At 46.7% G+C, this 16,398-nt stretch overlaps 1 protein-coding gene across 4 annotated transcripts in view; it reads right to left on the bottom strand.

The window, feature by feature from the left end:
- The window catches only part of LOC135388862 (lachesin-like), a 200,255-nt gene that overhangs the window by 60,513 nt on the left and 123,344 nt on the right, over positions 1–16,398 (bottom strand). For 3 of the 4 annotated variants that reach the window (XM_064618712.1, XM_064618708.1, XM_064618710.1), the window contains exon 2: positions 9,091–9,227. Coding sequence is in view for 2 of the 4 variants with exons in the window: in XM_064618708.1 (XP_064474778.1) it covers positions 9,091–9,227 (137 nt within the window). In the remaining 2 variants the exon portion in view is untranslated. Of the gene's footprint in view, positions 1–9,090; positions 9,228–12,875; positions 12,931–16,398 lie in introns of those variants that run through there. The other variant, XM_064618709.1, reaches the window with a different exon arrangement.

The raw sequence follows: 16,398 nt of genomic DNA on the forward strand, positions 1-16,398 counted from the left end.
CTTCTGTTGCCAGACCTCCTATTGCCTTCGATGGGCATTTGTTTCGCAAATAGCATGCAGTCACGATGGCGTCCGCCCAAAGGGTTTTGGATGTCCCCGTCTCAATTATCAAACACCTCGTTGTGTGCAGCAGTGTTTGATTCATCCTTTCTGCGACGTACCTGGTACCGTTAGCTAATGTTGTATGCCATGCTTTCGTAAATACTGACGGAATTCGCAGCCAGTGTACTCACCACAGTTGCCGCTTCTGAGAACCTTGATTCCTGTACCATGGAAGTTCTCAGCCATCCGTGTATAATCGTCGAACTTTTCGTGTATCTGACTTTTTCCCTTCATTGGATAGAGGACTGTATCCCTCGAATGGTCATCAATAGAGGTTACAAAGTAGTTGGGCCCTCGTTTCGAGGCTGGCGTAATGCTCCCAACGTCGGAATGTACGATCTGTAACGGTGTTTGAGCTCGCGATGATGTACCGACAGTTGGGAAACACTTACTTTTCAGTTTGCCTAGCGGACATACGGAACACTTTTCTTCTTTCTTGAACTGGCTTCCTACACAATGTCGATGCACAGCGTCCAAGTGAAGAGGTCCTAATCTTCGGTGTAACAGGGAAGCGCCAACTGCTTTTGACATCCTCGATGTGGGACGCAGTTCCTCCAGTTCATAGAGCCGTCCCTTTCGTGCAGTTGATAGAATTAGTACGCCACTCTTGTCCCTTACGAAAGCATTCCCATCGCTGAAAACAACTTTGAATCCAAGTTCCTCAATTCTGCCAACACAGAGTAGATTGCCGTCCAGGCCTGACACCTGAAGGACGTCTTTGAGAGCCGTTCTCCTCTGGAAGTGCAAAGTCGACTTCCCCTTTTGCCAGTACTTGCAGGGGGGGGGGGGGGGATATGTTTAATAGTGAAAAGGAAAACGGAAATGTCAGCCAGGCTATTGCCAGCTTGCTATTCCGAGAGAGAGAGAAAAGAAAAAGGAACTGTGAAACAAAAGAAATAAAAGAAAGGAAAAGATGACAGAAAAACTGGCACGCAGTGCAGTGCAGCACAGGCACGAAGGAAAGTTCGAAGAACGTCCAGTCAGAGGGCAGACGCAAGGCCAGAGTCATTTAAGAAGCGGAGCAGGGCTGTGGTGATGGCCCACTGAGTAGGCCGAGGGACGGGACCGAGGAGGGTGGCCATGGACAGTGTGTTGTAGCCCAGCTGTATTAGACGGCGATGGAGGGCTTGCCGTTGCGGGATGTGCTGCTGGCAGTGCAGAAGACAATGAGCAATGTCGCCCACCTCGCCACAGCTGGAACACAAGGGGGAGCTGGATTGGCCCATTTTGTACAGGAGCAATGGGGTGCGGGCAACGTTGAGACGGAGGCGGTGCAGCAATGATTCGTCCTGACGACTGCAGCGACACGCAATGAAAAAGCTAACCGAGGGGTCGATGGACTGCACGTGACTGTTGTAGGCGACGGCTTGTGATCTAAATGCTTGGGCACGGGTTGCACACCGGCGGCGAATAGCTAAATGGCAAGCCGAAAGTGTAAGTGGTGGACGTGCAGTGGCAGGGGTAACAGCTGCGGCGGCTCGTCTAGCAGCCGCGTCTGCGCGTGTGTTACCGGTCAGGCCCACATGACCGGGCACCCACTGAAGGGACAAAGCATGACCATTGGCACGGAGTCCGTTATACCTCTGAATGATCAAGCTGGGTATACCCTGTATGAGGTTGGAGCGGGCCGACATCAAGCGGAGGAGAGACGCCTTGCTGTCTGTGAGGACGACCCATTTCCCAGGTGGCAAGTCAGTTATATATTCTAGGGCAGTAAGAATGGCGAACAGTTCAGCCTCGGTGGACGACATGGGGTAGGGCAGTTTGTAGACCTGTTCATGGTCTGTATCGGCAACGTAAAAGGCCACGCCCGCTGCGTCAGACATTACGGAAGCATCGGTGAAGATTTGTCGGCAATGGGGATGGGTAGAGGTGAGATGGGCCAAAGCGAGTTGTTGGGCTACCACAGGGCTGATTGCCTGTTTTCGGGGAAAGTCTGGTATAGTGGCGTGAATGGGAGGCCGTTTTAAGGTCCACATTGCTGGCGCAAAGGTAGTGGCAGGTGTCGAGGACGGGAGACAGTCTCGTAAGCGGGCAACTGCTTTGGCAAAAGCGGATGCAGGGCAGCTCACAGCAATGCGGCGAAGAGGATGAGAGGGCCTCCTTGTTGACTACTCCCACAGCCGATTAGCAAGGTTGGAAGTTTATGAACCTTGTTTTGTCGGACGTGATATGGTCTGTGGCTCCGCTGTCCAAGTATCATACATTCTTCCTGGTGTACTTGCACTCTTCGCACACAGTGGTTTATGACAAGCGACATACAGGTTCCAATCCGTGCTCACCAGAATCCTGATCGCAGTCTCTAGCAATGTGCCCGAATTTCTCACACGCGAAACACCTGACACGCTTCCTCGTTTAACAAACAAACAACTTCATTTGATGATCATCATCCGGTTGATCTCTGTGATCACTTGTAGTGCCTTGAACTTGGCCCTCGTCGCCAGGGCCCTCGTCTCTCCGTTAGCCCCAGACTCCTGTTGTTCATCATCTCGTTTCAGTTTTCGCTTCTCTTCAACAAGGGAGTATCGTCTTGACATCTGTCGTTGTGAGGGTGGCTTCATCTTGCTCCAGTTTCAGGATGAATGGTTTGTAAGTTTTAGGCAATCCTACACTCTAAGAAAAAAAAATGTAGAAATTTCAACCCATCTCGGTAGAACTGTATTGCAACCACATTTCTACTCAAACCAACTTTACCTTTTAGGTATAACTGCAGACTAGAAACAAACTACAGAGTAGGAACTGTCGTTCTACCAGCTTGGGTAGGAAATTCTACCTTTTTTTTTTTTCCTTAGAGCAAACGTGAGAGAGAAGAGCAAGGGAAAGGGACGCAACCGCTTATACCCGCGGAGGAGTTGGCGCGCGTGGATTGGCCCAAAATGGTCGAAGTACTGCCGTTCTACCAGCTTGGGTAGGAAATTCTACCTTTTTTTCTTTTAGAGTGTATGAGCATTCCTAAGACTGCTTCTTTGCCTGTGAAACCCTCCCCCGTTGGATAACATCCTGTGCAGATTTATAAGTCTGTTTAGATACCCCTTCATGGGTTCCTGACGCTGACGAAGTCGCGCACAACTGCAAGATGAGCAACGGTCCATACTTCGTGTGGATCTCTTGCAGTATTTCCCATGCCTCTCTCGTATTACTGCAGGCTCCAATATAGGCGACTATATAGGCGTCTTCCACCACCAAGAAATGGTAAGGGTCTTGTTGTCGACCATCCTTTCGTCGTTCGTCATCTCTCTTTGTGGATAACCTGAATGGACGGCTTCCCAGCAGCATTTCTGTACCAACGCTGCTTTTGTTCGTACAGACCAAGCATGGTAGTTCTCCGATGTGAGCTTAGGAAACTTGAACTTCTCCGACAACGCCATACCGTCTTGCCGCTAACTTATTACTTGTTTGGTTTGCCGAACCGCACGCTTGTCCAGTGGGTAGACGTCGTCGCATGCCATGGGCCCATAACCAGCTAGAAAATGAGCGTAGGCGCGGCAAAAGTAAAGCGGTCAGGACGTGACGAACGACAACGTTCCCAAAGCTTTAATGGCAGAAAAGTGTCTCGAACACGAGACACGTGATGCGCAGATCACTGTAAAGAAGAAAAAGATCTCATGGACAGACTGCGCAACAGCCCGCTGGTGGCGACACAATGCCATAAACATATCTAACAGCTGCAACCTGCGATACGCGAAAACTTTTAATTTAACACCGAAAACGCCAGCGCATTAGAGAACGTCGTTGACAATGTTATCATCCCGACCATGCCTGAGCCTTATTATATCGCCGCGTACGAAGACACCATCACTGGCGACCTGCTAATCCAGTTCGATAAAAAAGCGACGCCGTCCAGGAGACGCGCGAAGAATATTTGCATGCTATCGCACGCATCACTCCGTCTTCGCTACGAAGACGTCTACAGCTACCCAAAGACCTTATCCATCATACGCAGAGACCCCAATTTCGGTGCATTTCGGTGCTCGGCGCTTCGTCGGATATAAGATACATGCTGCTCTGCGAGACATACAAGCCAATATTTATTGATACATTAAGCGACAGACTCCGAGGGAAGTCCGTCACGCTGTTGGTCAGTATCCGAAGCGTGGTCCCCCCCACCCCTTATTAAAAGTTGACCAGGCAGTTCTTTTGGTTAGTCAAGCTGCGCAAGACGAACGAGGCTTTCTTGCAAGCAACAATCCTTTGTTGAATGGATGGTTCTAGGTAATCAGTCAGTTGTCCCGCTTCCCGCCAAGTAGGGTGACAAGTAACATGTTCTTCCTCCGTGACGGCGCACTTACTTGTATATTCTATCGTTGTTGCGAGTGTTACTGAGGCGTCCTGTTTGTTGCGAGAACTGTGAAAGCAGGGGGCATTGATTGACTTTGTTGTGATTCACAAATGAGCCGTCTCTCGCGCTTTCTAAAATGCTGTGGCATAAAAGAAGCTGTCAAACTACACTGCGATGGATATGTACGAAAGTACTATTGAGTAGTTTGGCTGCAATGATGATGAGGGATTATTTGACTCTCAATATAGTAGCATCTAAGGCGTACGCTGTTACACAAGTAAGTTAAATGTAATATGATGTCGCTGTAGCTTCGTAGCATCACACTCATTTTAGCATGGGCTAGAACATGTGCACCGAACTGCAATCTACTGTGCGCGCATTTGTTTCTTACAATAAAGCGGGAAGTATTTTTCTGCAAGTTGAACTGCATGACATAACGTTCCTAGTCGCGAGTTTTGCTAGTTGGGAAAATGACTACGATAGGGTTCCCCAAAAACGCAAGTCGATAGTCAGTAGTCCCCATTTCTTTTGTTTGTGTTTGTGTGTGTGTGTGTGTGTGTGTGTGTGTGTGTGTGTGTGTGTGTGTGTGTGTGTCAGTATATCCTGCCTTTAGGCAATTCCAGACATTGTAACTTGAATTTGAGCAAATTGATTGACTCATTGATTGATTGGAAGGTGTTAACGATAACTCTTTCCAGCTTGCTACATTAGTGCGATTGTCTTATCGTGCTATCGGGATCGTTATTGTTATAAGAAAATTTATTAACATCACCCATTGGCCGCTTGTGCTGCTAGGACTGCCCCTACTCCAATGCAATACATGCTGTAAAATAACTATACAATAGCTACACAATGCTATGCACTAACTATAATGCTATTAGTGAGTTTTAGTACATTGGAAGAACTACGAAACTTGGAAGAACTTGGAAGAACTACGAAAACGATTCGATAAAGGAAGTTACCAAATCCAAGCTTGGCAGTGTGATGTAGCCCGCTTGAAAGAAACAGGGCGACTGGCTTATCGTGTTTTCGGTACTTTTACGTGGACATTTTCCGATGTACTAAATCTCGCTATTGTGAACCCCTTTCCGATGTATTAAACCTCCATTAACAGCGCGATTTTTTTTTTTTTTTTGAAGTGGCTGACATCATGTTGGTTAGCTTGACTTCCATAGTTTTTTTTTCCGTTCCGGTTTCGTGATTGCTTCCTATCTATTAAACGTCGCTGGTGTCTGTGTTATCGGGCGTCGGTTCAACGCCACTTACGACAACTTGGTTACGCCAACGTCTCTTTGGCCACTCTACTCGGCCTACAGGCGGTCACGACTACCCTCTTGCGCTTCCCTGATGCCTCCAGCCTCTCGACCAGCCTCTAAGGCCACTTTTTCTTCTTAAGGCAGACCCAGGCGATCTAGTTTACGTTCGCTTCCGGCGAGGGTTGGCGGCACCGTCGGAAGATTGTTTTCTTTATTTTGCTTTCCTCCCGCGCTCGAAGGAAGTGATGTAATCGGCCGCCAGCGTGCAGAACATGCTAGCAAACAACAAAAACACTATTTTCATACGCAAGGATCTGGAAAAGTACAGTAAGCTTGTCGGATTTGTTGATTACAATCAATTCCTAGATTGTTAGTGTAGGGAATGACATTACTTTGGCCCATATATCGGTGTCGCGCGTGCCGGGACAAGAGTCTCCCATAGACTCTGTGGGGGCGCTGCGAGACAGTCGATATATTATGCTGCGTGGGGGCGCTCTTGATCATGTACTGGGGCGGGGCACGAAAACGATTTAAGGACACGCACACATTGCATTGTACGGCAGTAGTCTGCCTTGGCGTTGGGAAAGGTAAAATGAGTGAGTTGTAACATTGTGTTTGCCTCTGTGTCCCTTCACCGGCGGGACGGGTTGGGCAGGCAGCTGTCCTGGGTCGTGGGAATATTTCCCACAACTCCCACGTATTGCAAATTTGACAAACTTTCCTTGGCCTCGCGTTATGTTGCGGTTCTGAAACCTCTGCTTTTGTATTTGTTCTTTTGATTTTTACCCGTATTTGTATCCTTTCCATCACCTTGTTACCCTCTCGTGCTAAAACTCCCTGTCAGCTGTATATATGTGACTGTACCTTGTTATTTTTCTTTCCTAACTCCAACTCAATGTTCATATTTTTGTCAATGAGCGGAAGTCATCCCCATATCGTCATCATTTATTTCTTTCTCTCTCTCTCTCTCTGATACTTTTGTAACCTGAAGAAGTGCAGCCTCGTGCACGAAAGTCTTGTTTATCATGTGTAAATAAATAAGTTGCTCCTACCGTTTAATATCACTCTAAATTTTAATTCTCCAAAAATCAAAGGCACCGGCACGATGTTATCTCTTAAGTATATTGGAAATCGTAATCAATTCTGTACCGTCCTACATTCATATGCTACTCTTTGGCTCGTATTCGATCGTGTGGCTCGTACAAAAGGGCTTCGACGAATGATGTCGTCGCGAAAGCTGTGTGCTCGTGGTCCCTTGGCATAAGTATCGGGACGCTACGACAACTGGTACGTGTATCGGCGCCATAACAAACAATATCATAAAGGTGTACACAAAGTGGCAATATTCATTCTGCTGAGTGCAATAACGCACGTACTGCGCAAACACCGTCAAACGCAGCATGTATACGACTCTAACCTAACGCACGGCCCCTACATCTCAACCACCACCTACATGTACGCCTGCATTTTTTTTTTCCTTTGCTCACATTATTGCGCACGTCTAGCACAACACGTGCCGGACGAACAATGCTATTGAACAGGCAACGGGAATTATCGTCGTCGTACGATTCTACGAACCGCGAACAGGGCTGCTGCCACTTCCACGGTATCCCCGAAGGACCCATTGCTCCAGATGCAAACCTCGCGGGACTCCTGGACTTTGCACATGGAAAAAGGATGGAGGGGGAAAAGGAGAGAAAGAAAGAGGCGCGAGAAAAGAAACAAAAGCCAGGACAATGGAAGGAAACGAAGAGAGAGGCAGTCAGCAGACATTCGGAACTAATTTGGAAGTCAAATTAATTCGACTGGCGCCTGCTTTTCCGACACTGGAAGAGAAGGAGGAGTGAGAGAGAGAGAGAGAAAAAGAAGCGAGAGTATCTACACCGCTCTGTCCGCATACTTATATCTGCGGAACTTGAGAGAGATAGAGGACGAGAGAGAGTGAGTGTGTCAGGATGTAGGTTTGCCGGAGGATGAGATGAGATACCCGTGCGGAGAAGAGAGCCTCATTCGAGGCATTGCGGCTTTTTGTTTTCCGTACCCGTTATGTGGTGTATGAGCGCGCCTCGTTTGGAAGTCAACTGGCGTGTCTGTGTGTGATGAGAAAAGAGAGGGTGCTTCCTGAGGCGTGGTGATACTGCGCATGCTCTGGATTGCTGAGCAGAGATGTCTGTTTCCAGGTTCGTTTCTCAGTTATTCGGTTTGCCGGAATATTCAACAAACCGCGACTTTCCTTCATAATTTAATCAAAGGACAGCGCGTACTAGAGCTTTAGATGGGCGCTTGCATTTTTCGCCAGAAACCCGCAGCTTCGAAGCAGAACGAGACCGTGAAGCCGAGAGCGAAACTTTGTAGACGATATAGTTTACAACCTCCACGCAGAAGATTCATCTGTGAATATAAGCTGCCTTCATTATTACTTTCATCCTTGAAATCCGCATTATGGTGATTCTAATAAAAACCATGGAGATGTCCTTTAAACCTAAAAAGAGCTGTACGTTATGACAGTCGAACACTGGGATTTTTCTACACCCCCCTCAGGGGGGGGGGGGGTGTACACCCTCCCTGAATTTTTGCAGCACCCCCCCCCCCTGAAATTTCTCAGGTGACCCCACCCAGCTCGGCCACCAACACGTCCTGGTAGTGAGTCCGGCGCAGCGAATTACATCTGCGCTGTCAAACTTGGGCTGTCACGCAGATGATCGTAACATGCATTTGTCCAAAATCATTTGAAAGTGACTGTGCAATGCATATATTGCGCGCATATACGAGCAAAAACGCGTGCGGGCACGCAAACTCAATGTGGATCCTCAAGAGCCATTTGCCCCAACTCAATCAAGCGAGGTATTCTATAAGGTTTTCACCGTTGGTTGCTAGGTGTTCATTGACAAGATGCTAGTCCCTTTTCTTTGTCGGGCGTGTGAATATGCATCTTAATGTTGAAATGCCGTTCACAATGAATCTGTATTCTAAATGTACTGTGTTCTAAAGTAATAGCATGTACAAACAAACCGGGAAAGCTGGGAAGATATGTCACCATTGTGCCACGATTCTTTCCGTGTCGAAGAAAAATTCCGCAAGTGGAAGCTTCACCAAGCATAACCCCCCCCCCCCCCCTTGAATGCTCGGCACCCCCCCAGTAGTGAATTTCTGGGGAAATCACTGGTCAACATACGCGAGAAATGGCGCTATAACCGGCCGAAAACTTTACTTTACGTTGGGCTGGTTCCCAAGGAGTGCATCATATTAGCCCAATATTAGATGCTAGATTAAATTAGATTAGATTAGATTAGACACGTGATGTTGTGCTACATGGGTCGGTCTGAACGGAAGCGTCTGTTATGCGTGAGCCTTTTCTGCCGGCTGCTGCGTCATGTGTGGCGTATGCCTCTTAGTTTTTTTCGTTAGTCACTCCCTCAACAGGAACATACGTATTAAAAATACTTAGCTCACCCGATAATTGTTGAGGTTGTCCACTACGCAGGCAAGTGTCACTTTGCGTCCAGCAGGGACTGTGATGTTCTGGATGGGTTCTGCAAACTCAGGTTCAGGTTGGAGACCTCCGGGTTTCGCGAGATTGGCCCGGTTCCCTACAAAATCAAAAAGAAAAAAGTTTTTTTTTTCTACACGCATACGCTAGGTATACACATACATAAAAATACAGGTAAATATAGAAAAAAATGATAGTCAGTGCATGAGGCACACGGCTTGTCCTGCATGTATATTTCAGAGCGGTTGAACGTCAGCAACAACAAATATATGATGACAACGTCATAGAGTGTTTCACTGGTTGAAACTAGTTCGCTACATACACGCTGTTTACAGAAGGGCGACTTAAGCCAGCACTAACAGCACAACTTTTTCCGTTAACCTTTTTCACTGTTTCTTTCATTTTTCTTGTTAGAAGCCCCTAAATTTCGCTGTAGACTCTTCTACTATTCAGTTACATTGAACAAAAACAACAACAACAACGAAGGTGCATCCTTGGTCTTGGTAAGACATGAAGTCCTAATGGCCAGAAAATGTCAGTGCACGAACACGAAACAAAAGCAAACCCAACGAATATTAAACAGAATATGCACAAACCTATTCAAACCTCTTCAAAACTCAGTACAATCCACAACTCTTCGGTATTTGTCATACAAACCCGCACAGCGTGCATACTTTATATTGAAAGAGTTTATTGTATTGACACAACGCAGACAAGACACACTCTAAACAGACACCGACTACACAAACACTTAGTAACAGCTGCCGAACACCAAAACGCAGCGCACCACGCAAAGCTTCCCTGCGAAAGGGCTCCGTCCCTGCGCGGACCCCCAACCGTTAGCAAAACAAGCGACTTCCCATCTTCTTTTTCCGTTGCAACAAAACCTACGCGATCGGTTTTTTCACGCTCCATTTTCCTCATCGGCTCTGACGAGAGAAACATTACTCCGATAAGTAACATCGACGCGAGCTCCGAGGCAACCGGAATGGAGCAGAAAAAGAAGAAGAAAAAAACGGGTATCAAAGGTTGTGCAAACAGTATCCCGAAGGAAGCGAAAAAGAAATCGCTCTGCGGTTTCGCTGCAAGTTAGGAGGCAATTTCCAAAGAGCTCGTTGGCTGGCTTTAATAATCTACACAGAAGGAGTGTCATTCACGCGGAACTGAAACGGAGACATGATTTGCGTGGATTATTTTTCGCTAGAGGTTACGTGCTCGTATTAGGTCTGTAATGCATAGGGTGCGCATCTTCTGCTTCGGCGAAACAAATTATGTCGTGACATGGAGAGGTTGAGATGGAACGGATGGTGGAAGAGGATAGTTTGCGTGCTGTGACAGCTTCAGAGGATGCTTCGCCGAGATTCTTCGAGAAGGAATCCCAGAAAACGTAGGGCAACTTTAAATAATGCAACTGAGGCGTAAAATTCGAGGAACACCCTCTGAGACGATTATCATAATCAATCAGCAACAACAACATTAGTTCCATAGTCAAATATTATATCGAATGTCACCTCAATAGTTATCGTAGGCCGTTGCTTTACTTCGCGAAAACGACTACAGCGACGACGCAGTTGTCGTTTCGTGGATTTAATTTTGCCCAGTTGATAGTCCTGTTAGCGTACGCCCAAATCTCAGCCCACGACACACCGTACTGAAGGTCCCTTGCGGAGGGAAGCGTTTTTTTTTCCTCCTTAGTTCCGTGTTAGCGCTGCGAAGCAACTGTGGCTATGTGCAGAGTACCGACGTGGACAGATGGAGAGAGGACAGCAAGAAGGAGTGGAGGAGGAGGACAGGGACGTTAGTACGCGCTCTGGGCTGACATCAGAAGGAACTGTGCCGATATTCGTCGGGAAAGTCTGCCGGAAAACCCAGAGAAAACCTCAGAGAGCACAGCCGGTGGCAGGACCCGAACCCGCTTCACCTCCCAGTCTCGGCGTGGAAGTCGATTGCCCTAACCTCACATCAGGACGACAGCGTGTATAAGCAACTTGTACAGTGCCGGAAAACGCTCCGGGACATTCCTTCCTCAGAGTGACACGCTAGCGGCCAATGGGACAATATGAACTTACCCAAGCAGCACAACATCTTGGCCATAAATTGGACCAATATTGGACCAAGATGTTGTGCTGCTTAGGTACAGACACGTGGGTGCTTGGGTACAGACACAGACCTTGATAACCCAGTCATCCATCTGCAAGTCCGTACGGTACCATTCGCTGCTAGCGTGTCACTCCGAGGAAGGAATGTCCCGGAGCGTGTTCCGTAAAATTTTGTCCAGCACTGTACCAAGCTGCCAAGTTGCTGCATCTTTAGCCGCGATCGAACCCGGTAATTCCAGATCAGTGGGATTGAAAGCCATTCAGCTTATCACGCGCTCCAAAATGTTCAACAAATTTAGTCAGAGGACTCAGCCGGTAACTTGCTATATGCACGTGAACGAGTACTGGGACGATTACCGACTTTACCGACTTTTACAGGTCGGAAGGGTGTTCACGATAACGGTTCCTGAAATACGACCAACTAGTCGCCTTATTCATTTGAAGCGGCTGACATCACGCCGGTGACAGTTGCCTTTGACGGATCGTTTTCGTAAACTCCATACCTATAGAGATACAAAATTTCCGAAAATTTTGAATCGCTCGAAAAAATCCGGTTCTTTTCGGTTTTTCCCCGAAAAATTGGAGAAAATGGAAACAAATGTGGTTACTGCTGAGTCCAAACATCCCACATCATCATCATCATCCTCCGTTCATCTATGTTGTTGTTGTTGCAGAGTCGAAGCATTGCCGGCTAAACCACGGCATACAATGAGCTAGAAGCTTTAGTATAGTGTTCATCCTCTAGGCATAAATGCAGAGCAGAGCATTCCATGAGACTGCTGTCCACTCAGCGATAGGTAATTAGAACAACCTGTACACTCCGACCAGAACTCCGACATTATGTGAATGCGATGGCGATCGCTTGGAGCGGCCGGACGGAGCACTTAGTTGGTGGTTGTTGGCGGATTAGAGGCACCTAAGGCACTGTTGGCGGGTTGGAACGCATCAAAGGCACGAAAATTTACATTTTTGAATTTTGTCGCCTGGAAATTTTGGGCTATTTTTCCGAGGAAACGAGGAGACGAGGAAAAAACCGAAAAAATTATTTTCCCAAAAATTTCCGGGTTTTTTCCGGGGCTTCGCATCTCTATACCCTACCCTTGGTATTAGGGTGTTTTAGCAAACAGTGATCGCCGTCCGATTCCTTTTCCGTATCGCTATCAGCCAATCGGCTAGTGCTACGCTGATAGCTGATTGGATGATAGCGATACGGAAATGGCATCGGAGGCCGATCACGGTGTCCTAAAACTCACAATTTATTCGCCTAAGGTGCACCGCTGTGCCTCACTTAGCCACGCCCTTCATAACCGAACAGAAAATGCGCTTACGGCAAAACATGAGAGATAATCGAGTGCACCCACAAAGAAAGAAAGGAACAAATGGACGCTGCTAGCGTGAAAGCAGTTAAAGGGCGAAATGAGCGAAAATGATAACACAAAAGAGAGCCCACCTTATCGCGTCGATAAGAGAGAATCGTGTAGGCTAGCAGCATCTGCGCTATCACAGACTGCCTGTGAACGCCCCAGCTTCGGCATTGCTGTAATATCTTTCGCTGCATTACCCAACTCTCGCTCTTTGACAGTACCTGCTGCCTTGCCCAGATCCCGAGATTGTAAGCGAGAGCCATTGGACCCATTTAAATAACTTACAGCTTTGAGCGATAGGAAGCATCAGTGTGAACGTGAGTATAGAGTGACGAAGAAGGCCGCGTGCATTTGGTGCTTATTTTATCCGCCCGCTGTGATTCCGAATTAGATAATATCGATATCGATCCTTCTTCCTAGAAAACGCGCTCGAAATGGACTTGCTCTTCTTTCCCGTAGGTCTCGATTTGTGTGCGAGAAACATAAAAGCGTCATAAAAGACGCGTGTCATACGCCGACTTATGGTAGAATGGAAATGCACAATGGTGCATGGATATATCCGAATGTTATATATATAATTTTTCACTTCAATATGTTATAGATGTTAACGCACATTAGGATGTAGTTTTATTTGTTACACAGCTCTTATACGTAGTGAGTGGCTTTGTGTCCGTACGGGTCAGTGTTCCACGCTTCGAGCGTTCTTGCTTGGCTACTCTGGTGCTTTCTTGGCTGCTCTGGTCGTCACGCGGGACGAGCCATTCTTTGTACCGTCCCACACGAGACATTGTGCACATTCTGACATCTACACCATTGTTTTTTATTGGAAAATAATACACCGATCCTCAACAATGATTGTAGTAGACGGAACAAAAAAAAATAAATATAAAACATGAAGAACAGGAGCCACTTGAGAGGTCGTAAGAGTAATAACCATCATAATAATACATGAAAGTCTGAGTCATACATTAATATGCATTATGACGTCATAAACTACTCAAGATATTAATCAACGGCGTCAGCCAAGTTACCAAGGTCATCAGCTGCTCCCACGGCATCAATGTGTTTATCCCATTCCTCCCTGCGAAAACAGGCATGACGCAATGCACTACTAGCACACTTTTATTACCCTCATTCATAACCGTTAGTTGCCCTTATTTTACCATTTATGACCCTTACATATATGCCTTCACTAAACAAATAATGCCCTGGAGCTTGCTATGCTGCACTGTACCGTACTGTGCTAGTGCGGCGCATCTGAGTGTATCACACTAACTGGACACCCCTGTGCCTGGCACGTTCTCTAGCAGCTAATGTAGAGTAGCAGGTGGCATTTTGTTTTCTGACCAACCCTCTCTGCATATCATCCCCTCCCCCGTTTCCCAGCAGAGCTGTTACCAAAACACATTTTCTTCTACTTCACCGATACTAAGCCGGTACCTTCTGCGCAAGTCTCACCTCCCCATCCCCATTGCAGTATGTCCTCCTCTCCGTCTAATTACGTTACACTGTCACGCAATTTGCGGCCACTTTGAGAAGCGCTATTCCGCGCTACGCATACACACATACATATAAAGTGCGTGCGAATGTCCCTTCTGTCACCCTGGGAATGCGTTGCCAGACCGGTTCTCTACTGCGCCTATTCGAAACCGCAGGAGACCCATTCATCAGTTGTGGTCCGGTCGCAGCGGACAGTCAGAAAGAAAAGCTCCCACGGCTGGGGTTTTCCTAGAGTTACTGGAGAGCACGGTGCAAGCCGATATCAAAAGTCTGGTACGTTATATAAATATTTATTTGTGTGTGCCCACAACAAAATACGTCTTTGAACGTGCTGGTGGTGTTGGTGGCGGTGGGGGTACGCTATTTCCGAGCGATCTGCCTGCTGGTGTGGCAGCATGTTGCACTGGGAGGGGGGGGGGGTCATTGTGAGTCCTGGGTTGACTTCACAGGGAACTGTGTTGACGTTTGTCTTAAAACGTCTGATGAAAACCCAAAGAAAAGCCCAAACAGCACAGCGAGACGTCTTTGCATTAGTGCACATGATATGGAAACATCGACAACATGTCAGTAGTTTAACATTCTTACTTCATTACAGAACGAAAAGTGTTAACATTTGTGAAAAGTATCTGCACTTGTAAAATGGTTTATGCACAGAAGTACAAAACATGTTAGTAGACATACAAAATAATATTCTGCTATTTCAAGAAAAACTAAAAAAATAATACACGTTTCGGATGTGCACGCAAGCGTTGTACTATTTTTTTAATCCTTTACAGCCTCCCACAGTGATATAACCGTATCGATTGTTACATATAAAGCGAAACATCTCTAAAGCAGCTCATAAATAGGGTATCCACTGCTTCATCAATTTCTCGTTGTTTTCATCGTTATCGTTTATTGGACCGCAGCTCATGATAGCCGCCTATCTCGGGACTGTAATTATCGAAACACAAAATTTAAGAACATTTTTCGTTCAAAGGTGTTTTTGTACGCTCAAGTTTCTGAACTTGATTATTTAGTGTACCTGGTGCGCCTAGAGCATAACCAGTAAAGCGCTTCTTTTCATCTCGTACATCTCTCACATTTACTAAAATTTAGAAACGCGGGTTTGCCTGCCAAACGAAAACTTTTTTTTTCTCCCCCCCCCCTCCCCCCGCAAGGCTGTTGAAGTGTTAGAATAGTACAAGACGATGCGATGCAAAAGGCATATAACAACGTTAAAGGTGGTGTCCGCGTGGAATCCGGAATTCTAAAGTTAATGTGACATCTACTTGGAGATGCCTTCCAAGAAGAAAACACCAAAGATGCTCCACAAAATCCATTCGTTTTCTTTTTTTTATTATTATTATTAAACATCAAAAACATCGAATTCGAAACCAACTGTCATCTTCCGGTGGAAACTGCCCTTCCTTGCTTTGCCACTTCCGGTGACGTAATTGGCACTGCCCGCGAGATTCCCAGTCGCTCAGCTGACAGCGTCGCCAGAACTGGTTGCTATCCGATACCACCGAAAGCATGAGCGCAGCCGTTTCTAGCAACTGTTCGGCAGCAGATTGCGAGTTCGAAGACAGCGTTTTGTGACGGATAGCCTGCCTTGATAACCGACACACTGTTGCCTGAATTCAGCCGGGATCGCGCAGCCGGCTGCAAAATCTGATAAAATTCATTTTCTAATGTTTTCGACTGTTTCAAAAAGAAATATTCCGCTTACATGTACTTCAGGCACGCACTATTCCTATCGCACCTTCAACTGCGTTATTATTATTATTTATTTATTTATTTATTTTTGTCAGGACACCACCTTTAAAGCGAATATACCAGAAACTTCACGGATAGGTTAGAAAGAATACGCTATGCAAGTGGGCAAGGTGTCTGAGCAGCTCTCGAGTTCCCCTCTCTCCCCTACTGCCCGTCGAGCGTCCTCACTGGTCCCTTCAGGTCCAAAAAAGGAGTCAAGATTTCAAGGTGAGGCGGATATGGTCTCTTCTGTGAACTCATGCTCGTCTACGAATGCCGCCTCATTGCTGCCTTGTGAGTGGACAGGCACTGCGTCACGTGGATTCTCTAAACTCTACCCTCTCCTATTCGTAAAGACATACTGTCGCTTCATGTTATCTATTCCCTCAACCACAATATTCTGCGGGACAGCAGTATCAGCCTCTTTTATTTTTAGTTAAGTTACACAACCTGTATCCCGTTACCTTCTTATCGCCTCCACTTTCTTATAACCAGACAACTCGTCGATTAGGAATCAGTCGAATATTAATTAACATTCTGATAATATCCACCTACGAGAGTGATTACTGTA

Source organism: Ornithodoros turicata, chromosome 3, assembly GCF_037126465.1.
Source record: "Ornithodoros turicata isolate Travis chromosome 3, ASM3712646v1, whole genome shotgun sequence".
NCBI classification, from domain to species: domain Eukaryota; kingdom Metazoa; phylum Arthropoda; class Arachnida; order Ixodida; family Argasidae; genus Ornithodoros; species Ornithodoros turicata.